The sequence below is a fragment of the Podarcis muralis genome, chromosome 1 (assembly GCF_964188315.1).
Source record: "Podarcis muralis chromosome 1, rPodMur119.hap1.1, whole genome shotgun sequence".
Taxonomy (NCBI): Eukaryota; Metazoa; Chordata; class Lepidosauria; order Squamata; family Lacertidae; genus Podarcis; species Podarcis muralis.
This window is the reverse complement of record NC_135655.1, coordinates 23,990,725-24,003,131: the sequence shown is the minus strand read 5'-3', so window position 1 is coordinate 24,003,131 and position 12,407 is coordinate 23,990,725. Positions and strand designations below refer to the sequence as shown.

At 44.4% G+C, this 12,407-nt stretch overlaps 2 protein-coding genes across 5 annotated transcripts in view; one reads left to right on the top strand and one right to left on the bottom strand.

The window, feature by feature from the left end:
- Positions 1–3,387, top strand: part of LOC114591232 (lysosomal enzyme trafficking factor-like) — a 34,018-nt gene extending 30,631 nt beyond the window's left edge. Inside the window, exon 2 of the mRNA XM_077924912.1 lies at positions 1,807–3,387. Coding sequence (XP_077781038.1) covers positions 1,944–2,525 — 582 coding nt within the window. The 5' untranslated portion in view covers positions 1,807–1,943 and the 3' untranslated portion in view covers positions 2,526–3,387. The remainder of the gene's footprint in view (positions 1–1,806) is intronic.
- The window catches only part of FOXN3 (forkhead box N3), a 144,130-nt gene extending 132,190 nt beyond the window's left edge, over positions 1–11,940 (bottom strand). For all 4 annotated transcript variants that reach the window (XM_077924880.1, XM_077924888.1, XM_077924890.1 and 1 more), the window contains exon 1: positions 11,398–11,940. In XM_077924880.1, coding sequence (XP_077781006.1) covers positions 11,398–11,940 — 543 coding nt within the window. The remainder of the gene's footprint in view (positions 1–11,397) is intronic.
- Positions 11,941–12,407: the final 467 nt, after the last annotated feature.

Sequence of the window (12,407 nt, the reverse complement as noted above, 5' to 3'; positions counted from 1 at the left end):
TGGGACACGGGTGGCGCTGTGGGTTAAAGCCTCAGCACCTAGGACTTGCCGATCGAAAGGTCGGCGGTTCGAATCCCCGCGGCGGGGTGCGCTCCAGTTGCTCGGTCCCAGCGCCTGCCAACCTAGCAGTTCGAAAGCACCCCCGGGTGCAAGTAGATAAATAGGGACCGCTTACTAGCGGGAAGGTAAACGGCGTTCCGTGTGCTGCGCTGGCTCACCAGATGCAGCTTGTCACGCTGGCCACGTGACCCGGAAGTGTCTCCGGACAGCGCTGGCCCCCGGCCTATAGAGTGAGATGGGCGCACAACCCTAGAGTCTGGCAAGACTGGCCCGTATGGGCAGGGGTACCTTTACCTTTACCTTTACTAGCTACACTTACAAAATAGAGGCAGCATAAATTCAAACTGAATACTGCAGAAAGATGAACAAGTCGTCTCAACTGCAAAATATAGGGGTGGAGAGGGAGAGACTATTTTCTTTTGGTCTACTGGTGTCTTCGAAGTGTACAAGTGGATTTCTTGAATCACCATGTTTCACTTATGTGGTTATAAGCTGTTAACTAGGAATACCACATTATACTACTTTAACAGCCATGGTTTACAGTAATTGTGAAATCTATCAGTGAAAACAGTTGAAAACAATGAGAAACATTTTAAAATAATTAAAAATATACTCTTTTGCTCCGTATTTGTTGTACACAACAAAAGAGCATGCAGCCTTCGAACAACTAGATGCTTGAACAACTGACAGAATGCCGCTGGGTGCTTTGCACGCCTTATCTCTCTCACGAGTGCCTGTGAAAACACATCCAACACATGTCTACATCCACACTGTAATTATATCATTGAGGTGTGCCACCTGATGTAATACATCACGCAAAATACAGCACTTTGCTTGGAAAATGTTAACGCCACCCTCCAGCAATGGGACTGAGCTAAGAGGAGGGCTCCTTCCTCTGCCTGACTGCTCATTCACCTGCATACAGTTCTTGCTCATCCATGACTTCCAGGCTAGTGTTTTAAGGTGGCTTTAAATGTATAAAAGATTTTTTTTGGGGGGGGGAGGGGTTGAGCAGAGATGCCTGCAGCCCTTCCTGCCTTCCAGATCCTGTAGCGCAGCCTTTCTCAACCCGTGGGTCCCCAGATGTTGTTGAACTGCAAATTCCATCACCCCTAGCTAGCAAGGTCAGAGCTCAGGTAAGATGGGAGTTGTAGTCCAACACCATCTGGGGATCCACAGGTTGAGAACCGCTGCTGTAGTGCATGGGTAGGCAAACTAAGGCCTGGGGGCCGGATCTAGCCCAATCGCCTTCTAAATCCGGCCCCCGGATGGTCTGGGAATCAGCGTGTTTTTATATGAGTAGAATGTGTCCTTTTATTTAAAATGCATCTCTGGGTTATTCGTAGGGCATAGGAATTCGTTCATTTTCTCTCTCCAAAATATAGTCCAGCCCCCCACAAGGTCTGAGGGACAATGGACTAGCCCCCTGCTGAAAAAGTTTGCTGACCCCTGCTGCAGAGGCTGCATTATTTGTGTTAGGAAGAAGACAGCACCAGAAATCCCTTCACAGAGCACTGGTGTCCAGTGAAAGGCAAAAAGCAAAAAACTGAATTTCACGAATAAACCATTTATTTTAGGCCGGGAAGGGGCTGAGAGAAGCAAACACAATTAACCAGTGCCCATAATTCTCAGAGCTGACAAGAACTGTAAAAGGCTATTTTGCATCCACTGCAGCCTCTCAAAAGATTTCAGAAATATGTCATCTCCTAAGCTCTTTTCTTATACGTTCCCCTTTTATTTATTTAGCAAGTATTGAAGATTACAGACATCAAACTCATCAGCTTGCGGACAATAGTGAAGGTGACACTGCCTGTTAAGGGGAAACAGTCTGAAGTGAAGCACAGAAAGTCTTGGTTTTGGACCCTTCTCACGTGACGGCAGCCATGTCGCATGGCACCAGAAGCAGAGCTCGAAAGGGGCAGGCCCCAGGTGGGCGGTGGAAGGGATGGACTCAAAGAGCGGCTCGGCAGGAGCGGCGGTGGGGTGACAAGGGTTGGGCCACCCGCGCTCCCTCCTCCTGGCTGTTCATTCCCGTGTTTTCCTGCGGAGGAAGGTTCAGAGCATGGAGAATGATGAACTTCCGTCAGAGGATGGGATGGATTGGTGTGGGATTATACTTAATCGCAAGTGCGGCAGCATTTTACTATGTCTTTGAAATCAATGAGACTTACAACAGACTAGCACTGGAGCATATCCAGCAACCCCCTGAAAAACTGAGAGAAGAAACCACCTGGGTGCACTCCTTAAAAACATGGCTGCTGTCCGTACCCTTTTGGCTGTGGACTATTATCTTCTTGATCCCTTATTTGCAAATGTTCCTGTTCCTTTATTCCTGTACAAGAGCTGATCCCCAAATGGTGGGCTACTGTATCATTCCTATTTGCCTGGCTGTCATTTGCAAACGTCACCAAACATTTGCGAAGGCCTCCAACCAAATTAGCAGACTGCAACTGACTGACACTTAAACCCATCTGTTTCCCGATGAGCGCTTTTAGATAACCTGAAGGATCTTGGCTGCATCAGTTGAATATACAAACGGAATGTGAAATTCTTTTTCTTCACATTAACTACTGAATAGAGTATCAACCTTCTATTTTTCGAATAAGTTGAGTATGGTTGCATTCCATTTGGTGGAATAACTGAGCTTTCTTTGAGACTAGAGGATGACATTCTTTATATTTGCCTTACAATGCAGAATTTCTTCACTCCTGAAGTTTTTGTGGAGAAAACCTATTTGAAACCTTATTTCACTGTGCACGCCCCCTTTTAACTTCAAGCTTCCCTCAATGATTTACAGCCCCGAGTGCAAATACATATAGAGGAACTGCCGGGTAAACAGACAACTTCTAAACAATGATCAATCCTAAACAAGCATTTGCTTTCCATTTAAAGTTAGTTGTGTACTCACTTTGCTTCTATTGTGGAAGAGAAGACGAGTCCACGTGCGTAATAAAGACATGAAGAATCGCAACCACACAGTGGAGCGCTCACAAAAATTGCAAAGTTTCAACTGAATTAGATTATTTTTGGAACTGCTGAAACTATAGAGAAGTTGAAGCAAAGGGGATGGGGAAGCAGACACAAGATTGTTCAGAAGACTGGAAAGATCATGAGCATTATATCTAAGACAATTGTGGCTACTTTTTTGTCTTCTGGACATGTTGGGTAAGAGAGCAGGCTCTTAACTAGCCGAGTGGGGAGAATCAGACATTTTAGAGCTGATTAATAAGTGTGTCTTAAGGAACACTTGCAATAAGTTAGGAAATGAGATAATCACAAGCATAGAGAAAGACATATATATACCTCTCTCTCTCTCTCTCTCTCTCTCTGTGGGGGGGGTGTACACACACACACCTCAAAAACGACAGCAGCTTTGATGTTAAGATACCTGGAGTAAAATGTCCACTTTCCATTTAATCGATATTTTTCCGTGCTAAAAGCAGATATATAGCAACAATGGAAAAATTCTACTGTTGTGTGTGCCTGTGTTTAATAAAAAGAAAAACACTAGTGCAAAAAAAAAAACCCTCTACCAATTGAAACTGGGTAAGATGCAATATACATGGAACTTCTATTTAGACACAGTGCTGTGTAGCATCTTCTGTTTCTCTGCAATGTACACTTCAGTATTAAGTAAGGGGTATCAAGAGCATACAGTGAAAACCAATCTCACCCAACAAACAACTCTGCCTGCTATTTATAGCAACTCTGGGCCACTTAAGATATAGGAAATGCAAATAAGGTCAGCATGTCATCTTTTACTGGGCCAGTTTAGTAGGATATGCAGACTTTTAAACATAAATCTTCGTCATGCATATAATTGTATCTTTCCATTCCTGTCCCATCGAGTCACCATCTACACACTAGCAGTAACAAATAAAAGTCCTCATCAGAGAATTAAAAAATTTCACACGATTAGTACATATACCCAAAGACATCACAGCAACCCATTTATTGGGTATGGGGGGGGCACCTTATACAGTCATACCTCATGTTGTGAACGCTGAGGGTTATGTTTTTTCAGGTTGCGTCCCGTGGCGACCCAGAGGTACTGGAAAGGGTTACTTCCGTGTTTCGCCGCTCACGCATGCGTAGACGTGCAAAATGACATCACGCACATGCGCGGAAGCGGCAAATCGCTCCAGAATGGATCCCGTTCGCAACCAGAGGCACCACTGTATTCCACTTCTTTTCTCCAAGTGAATTCAAGGCAACTTACAAAATACAACCTCACAGTAAAATAGAAGCCATATTTCAAACCACACAGCATAAAATCACAACCAGGAAAGGAAACAGCATTCAAGTAATGACTAGAGAAACATTCAGTCAAGCGTCTTCATAAACAGCCACGTTAAATTTAACCAGCAAACTAAAACCATCCTGGTGTCAGGAGCAACACAAGCACTGTATTGCTCTCAGACTAAAGAGGATTTAATTCCTTAAAAAAAAAAAGCTACAGTATTATTATTTTTTAAAACAGCCTAGTTAAAAATGCCATCTAAAATGAATCCAAACATGTTAAAGCAAAACCAATACATACTTCTTTAAACTGAATATGTCAACCAGTCTCAAATACATTATGTTAGGACTGTAAGAATGAACTTAGAATATCTGTCTGTTCAGCTTATCCATTACAAATATGGTACAAAATATAATGAGCCATACTTTAAAAATAAATTAATTAATGGGCTTGATAATAGTGATAAGGAACTGGCAAATCTTCCAGTGCCTCACTTTGATCCTGTACCCAACTAAGCCTATGGGGGTAATCTTATGCTGACTAACTAGCTGAGCTCTGCAATTTGCTCTGTTTTCAAATTATGAATATGCATTACTAGCACATATTACCTGTACCTACCAGCAGTTGCTTCCTGGAAAAATTCTAGATCATGGGTCTACAAGTAGACGCCTTTCTCATTATTATTTTGAGTGTGCCAAGACAGAAATGCAATCAGAAAAAGTTAAAAAACAACAACATGACTAATGGCAACTGTCCTCCTGCACTCCTCATGTGGAAGATCCCAATACAGCAGTCTTTGCCATCCTGGCACATTCCAGGCGTTGGGTCTACAAATCCCATCACCCCCAAGCATAGTTTGGTATTCCAAAACATCTTGAGGGCATCAGGTTGGCAAAGGCTGAGCTGGAGCATAACAGAGTCTCTTTTCACCTCCCCCTGCGGTATGTACACACAGGTGAGTGTGCTGGCACAGAGTCAGCCTATTTCTTTAAGGATCTTCTAACCTCCCCTCTCTGCTCAGTCAAAATGGCTTCTTTGCCCCATAAGCCAGGGGTAGTCAATATAGTGTCATCCAGATGTTGTTGAACTCCCATCAGTGCCAGCCAGCATGACTAAGGATGAAGTGAGTTGCGATCCCATTAATATTTGGAGGACACCAGGCTGGCTACCCCTGCCCTGGGAGGTAGGATCCTGCCCTCTGCCAGTGTTAGAAACACAGATATACAAGCTAGGGGCCGAATGGCACATTAAACCTGGGTTACATTTGGCACAACAGAATGTCTATTTGCCAGGGGGTTGGACCACATGACTCTTGGGGTCCCTTCCAATGCTACAATTCTACGATGCTTGACCGTACACTGCTTGACTGTAGTTTGCTCTGACAACAATTCACTTGTCCCAATACGGGAGGAGAAACACACACAGTGGAAACGGAAATGGAATTATCTATGGAATGAGAGGCTTTTAAACTGCGGTCACCCACCAGGTGCCCAGAAATCTCCATGTAGTCGCACCTGGACCCATGACAGTAGCAAAATGAGCCTAGCGCCTGGCTAATTTCTAACACTGCCCTCTGAATGTGTGCGTATAATTTCAAACTAATATCCTTCTGCAGCTAGGCATAAAATTAAATTAAATTAACAATCATCCGATAACCTTTCAACTGTTTGAGAAAATGTTTTTTTTTTTTTAAAGAAACAGCGTGTTGTTGTTGTTGTTTGGTTGTTTAGTCGTGTCCAACTCTTCGTGACCCCATGGACCAGAGCACGCCAGGCACTCCTGTCTTCATGATCCCCTTCATGGATCACTGCCTTGCCGTGGCGAAGGGGCTTGAATAACTCAGAGAAGCTATGAGCTATGCCATGCAGGGCCACCCAAGATTGACAGGTCATAGTGGAGAGTTTTGACCAAACGTGATCCACCTGGAGCAGGAACCGGCAAGCCACTCTAGTATCCCTGCCAAGAAAACTCCATGGACAAAGACAACAGAGAGCGTACCCTTCTTTTAAAGGCTCTGCCCAGTTAGAAATCAAAAATCAAAAATGGTTTCGGCCAACCACTGCTATCTATGCCCAGATCTATCTATGCAGATCCTGGTTTAAAGCTAATCTTTTTTCTTGATGTTGTAAAGCACGATTGAATCACCTTAATTTTTTTTTAAAAAAACCAACAATCAGAACCCACCCTCCCTCTTATCTGCATCCTGATGCAACTCCTAAAAGACCTTTATCAGCTCTTTTCACCAAGCACCTGCAAAGAGCTGGGGGGATGTTAATGTTAAATAAAAGAAGGTTGTAGCATCTGGGACTTTTAGTTTAGGGGAAAGGCAAGTAAGAGCTGACATGATAAAAGTTGGTGGCATGGAGAAAGCGGGTAGAGAGAAGTTTGTCTCCCTCTCTCATAACCCTAGAATTAGTGGACATCCAATGAAGATGAATGCTGGAAGATTTGGTACAAATAAAAGAAAGGACTTCTTCACACAGTTAAATTATAGAACTCGCTCCCAGGGGAAGCAGTGATGGCCACCAATCTAAAGGTAAAGGTAAAGGTACCCCTGCCCGTACGGGCCAGTCATGTCCGACTCTGGGGTTGCGTGCTCATCTCGCTTAAGAGGCCGGGAGCCAGCGCTGTCCGCAGACACTTCCGGGTCACGTGGCCAGCGTGACGAAGCTGCTCTGGCGAGCCAGCACCAGCGCAGCGCACGGAAACGCCGTTTACCTTCCCGCTATAAAGCGGTACCTATTTATCTACTTGCACTTTTTAGGGGTGCTTTCGAACTGCTAGGCGGGCAGGAGCTGGGACCGAACGACAGGAGCTCACCCCGCCATGGGGATTCGAACCGCCAACCATACGATCGGCAAGTCCTAGGCACTGAGGTTTTACCCACAGCGCCACCCGCGTCCCGGCCACCAATCTAGAATACTTTAAAAGAGGATTAGACAAATTCATGGAGGAGATGGCTACTGATGGCTGCTGCTAGCCTCAAGGACTATGCTCTGCCTCTACAGCTGGAGGCAGTGATGCTTCTGAATACTAGATGCTGGGAACCCCTGGACGGGAGAGTACTTCTGTACTGGAAGCTTGATTGCAGGTTTCCCACAGGCATCTGGTCGGCCGCTTTGAGAACAGGATACTGAACTAGATGGGCCATTGGCCTGATCCAGCAGGCTCTTCTCATGTTCTGATGAGCAAGAGAATGATCTGTGGATGCTTGGTGCCAAGGGAGGTGTAGAAGAGAAGAGACCACTGCAGACTACTGTATTGCAGAGTTCAACTTCCTTCTGTCCTTCCATAGCTAAACAACACATACCATTTATGATCAAGGTTTTCTGGGACTATCCTCTGAACTGAAGGTTCAAAGAACACATATCCGTTGCATGCTTTAACATTCAAGCAAAAATCAGGACTAGCCGATGTGGTACCTGCCAGATTTTGCAGGCTACAACTCTCCATCGTTCTCCGCCATCTTGGCTAATAGCTAGGGATGATGAGAGTTGTAATCCAAAGTATCTGGAGGGCAATACATCAATGACCCCTGCCACAAAACCAGGATTTGTACTTGCACCACTCATTTTTCCTGGCACACATACATGGGCCAGTTGACTGGAATGCTGAACAGTAGCACCTTCACCAACACCAAATAACAGAAACTGAAGTAATACAGTGGTACCGCTGGTTACGTACTTAATTCGTTCCGGAGGTCCGTTCTTAACCTGAAACTGTTCTTAACCTGAAGCACCACTTTAGCTAATGGAGCCTACCGCTGCTGCCGCGCCACTGCCATGCGATTTCTGTTCTCATCCTGAAGCAAAGTTCTTAACCAGAGGTACTATTTCTGGGTTAGCGGAGTCTGTAACCTGAAGCGTCTGTAACCCGAGGTACAACAATCACTTCAGGCCTGCAGAGATAGTTGGTACCATTTCTCTTTTGGCAATTGGGAGAGGGTGGGGAAGCATACCCAATGCCCACTATGCCATTTCTACTTTCTAGCATTTTGAAGAAACAGGATGGGAAAGTTTACGCTTGGCCAAATAATTAAAGAATTTATTATTATTATTATTATTATTATTCTTTTGACAGTGTTCTTGACCATTTAGTCACCAGGAGAGTCCGAATAACCATACTCTTACCTGCCACTTACTTTGCTTACGTAACAAATAAAGTTCCTAAATTTCATCAGCTTTGATTTAAATGAAGCCTCCTTACTGCACACAGGCAAATCTTGCCTCAGCAGCTGTTTGCAAGATGCATCCTCCCACTGAAATGAGGACATGCTTCTAACACGGCTACATAAGCAACTAGCGTTCTGCAAGCAAGCTAACCTCAACCCCTTCACCTTTCAAATTATACAAAGGAAAGAGCCATGCAACAGAAATGTGCTCATAGGATTTTGTTGTTGGGACCTGTCTGTCTCGAGAGACAATGGAAAGCAATTCTGGGGGTGAAATCAAACTGCTGCGTCAGCAGCACTGAAGTGATCTCCCCAGGGTGAAAGCCTGGGCAGTGTGCATGGAGGTCCGGGGTTGCCCAGATTACAAGATCCCCTTCTTGGCCTCACTGATGTGGTCCAAAGGAAAGCAGAGCAACCCATTTGGCACCAGCTTGGCTGCAGGAGTTGCCAAAAGAAGGCATACTAAGCATCATCCAACCTGATTAGAGACAGCATTCTGGAATTCTTGGGATAGTGATTTCTTTTATTTTATTATTTTTTGTACTTAAATATAAGAGTCTCAGAAGAAGCCACAAGACGTTACCAGGTCATTACAATGGTCCAAAGAAAGGTCTTTAGTCATACAATATAGCTCAGCTGCTAAAACTATAGGGACGGACCAGGGCCCTATAGCAGAGTGCATGTTGCTCATGCAGAAAGTCCAACATTCAATTCCTGGCATCTCCAGTTAAAAGGCTCAGGGAGCAAGTTATGAAAGAAGACCTCTTCCTGAGATTCTGGAGAGGTGCTGCCTTCATCCTTGGCCATGCTACCTGAGGCTGATGGACAAATCGTCTGACCTAGCACAAGGCAGATTCCTAAGTAAAGCAAAGGGATATTTGATCCCAAGCAAGCACACAGCTCAAGCTCCCTGCAATATCGCTAGCAAAGAAGTTGAGTATGTGAAATTCTTTCTCCTTGAAGATACCAGAACTTCACCTCATCCCACCTCATGTCTCAACTCAAGCACAGAAAAGAACAGGCCAAGCCTTTATTCTGCAATCGAAATTTTCCCCCAGACACACTGGTCTGTGTGGATGTACGTACAAGAGTATTTGTAGCTTCATCTCTCCTGAGCCTAAGCACCACTGAAAGCCCCATGTAACAGAAGGCAACACGCATAGTAAACCAACAGTTCATGACAAGAACAAAAGTGGATGCAAGGTCACCCAGGAACCTTTACATTTGATTCTAGGAATAAGGAAGGAACTGCAAATATTTTCAAGGTTTACTCCAATTATCAGAGATGCAACCTGTCTAGGAAAGATTCGCCCCCTCAAAAAAATGTTTATAGAAGTAACTAAGTGAAGAACAATGTTCAACCCAACCTCTGCGGTTTACATGCATTGAGTACTCCTAGCGGTGCAGCAATAAAACTGCTGGCACATTTGCATAGCTAAGCAGTGTCTGGTCAAGTATGGTTTCAAATTGGATGGGAACCACATTCCTGCACTGAAGGAGGTTAAACTAAATGAGCCTTGGGGTCCCTTCCAATTCTACAATTCTAGGATTATAGTATAGCAGGAAACCATCACCCCAGCACAATATTTCATGTTATTCATGGAGAGACAAGATGGGAGGTTTTTTCTCAAAGCCATGTACAACATGCATTTACACAAACAGCACTTTCTTACAGCTGTCTAGACAAAGATTTGAATGCTGTTAAAAATGAACCATTCAAGAGCAAATACTGGCTCTTGGAATGCAATGAACTAAAAATGGGAGGATGGGAAGAATAGACACAGGACTGTTTGTTGCATTTTAAACATGGATGGGAGGAGGCTTTTGCTTTCTGCTTGACAGCAGTTTGCTGTGTTGTCTGATGCGAGAAGATGTGGTGAACACAAAGTCTTGTGCAAACCATGGTTTCTGAAGCTGTCTTGTTTGGCCTGATCACAGTTAGCATGAGTTGCAATTCCAGGTCCAGACAAGTGGGCAGACTGTGGTTTACTGGAGCTGAGGGTGAAACTGTCTGATATCAACCTCCTGGCCACATGAGAAAGAGAGAACATTGTGCAGTCCCAGGACTGACTTTGGCTCGTGCACATTGCACTGAACCACGTGCAAATGATGTGCAAACGCAGGCAGTGAGTGAGCTAGGAAGTTTATGAATTGTCAAGGATTCAGTCCCATCTTAATGGCTCTTTAAGTCATTCAGCTGTTAGATCCTCAAAAAAAAAAAATCACAAACTTGAATGCTACACTTAGGCAGCAATCCTATACCAATTCACCTAGAATAAAGTCCCACTGAACTCAATAAGGTTTACTTCTGAGTAGATGGAAGTCAAGCTCTCAACTCAACTTGCTCTAGACCAGTCTTTTCCCAAACTGACACCCTCCAGATATTTTGGACTACAACTCCCATCAGCCCCAGGCAGCACATCATCTCCAAATCTAAAGAAGGCATGTTCTGTATGGTTTTAGTCATTTAAGGAGGGTCAGGGGGTCGCTCTCTCCAAGGGCCATCAACTCCTGTTCCAGCTGGACTCTCTGCCTCCCCCCCCCCAAGCAACTTACACCAGCTGCCCTGGGGGTATAACCCCAATGACTTTTAAAAATGCATTTTACTGCTGGCTTGCAAAGCATCCTGGATGGATTTGCATCCCAAAAGCCTGCCCTGTATTCTGTTAACTATAAGTTTTAAGATGTTTGTCCTGAGCAGGACCCAGTAGTTGAAGAGTGAGATGCGAAGAGTGAGAGCAACTAGGCGGGGGCGGGAAATACACTGAGAATATGACTAGATTTATGAACAAAGATCCTCTTAAGAATCACTGGAAGCTATTTCTCACGGATAAAAGAGAAGGAACAAAAGGCAGAATATAAACAATAGGAAATCGCCATCAGCAGATCAAATGGGTTACACAGAGTAGTATCACTCCAGCCTCACCTGACTTCTGTCTTTGTCCACCTTCTTAAAACACTTATTCAACGACAGATTATGCCTCACAGAGTTTTTCCATCCAGTGGGGGCATTTGCAAAATAAGGAAAGTGTTCCAAAATCCAGTTGTATATATCCTTTACAGGCAGCCGTTTGGTTGGAGAATCCTCAATGGCCATAAATATGAGGCAGCTAAAGGAGTAGGGCGGTTTGCAGTTGGGGTTTTGCTTGGCATCGTAGGGCATGTCAGCGTGAGCAGGTGATGGAGGGGTGTCGTCATCAAGGTCTTGTACTGGGCTAACACTTCTTAAGACCGAGTCCCCGAAACTTTTCAGCAAGTTCTTGCTCTCGTGCAACCAGTTCAAGTTGGTGAGCTCTTCATCCTCCATGGGACCTTTTTCCAACCGGAGGGCAGGTAAAGGAAAGTCTAAGTCCTCATCGTCGTGAAGCGTCTTTGCTAAGTCTCTATCCCGGTAACACTGGCTCAATCCACTGGAAACACTAATTCCCGAGCTTTCTGGCTTCTTACTGGGAGGCATAACTGGACCCATTTAGACGGAGACTCCTGGTAATAAATCCAAATTTTTAAAAAGAGTGTTAGCTGGTAAAGGTATAGACAGCATCACAACATACTGGTAGCTTTTCCCCAGTCTACAATTTGGCCTTTTATGAATCCTACTTTTTTAAGAAAACAAGAAGACAGACTCACATAACATTAACACACAGGCTTGTTAAGCAGGAAGATTCAGAGGCTAGGGCAGAAATGAGATTTCAATCACTGGCATACAAATGAAGATGCTTCATTTTTGCCTTCTTGCAAAGCTCTAAAGTGGAGAGAAAGGTAATCATATATTCTAGGTGTCCTTAAGGCTGCAATCCTACATTACACTTACCTGAGGAGTAAGCACTATTGGAATCAGTGGGATTTACTTATGAGCAAGCAAGCCTAGGCTTGGAGGACTGCAAATATCGCTGGTCATGTCACTCCTACTGCTTGTAATAAGCACAAAAAATTGAG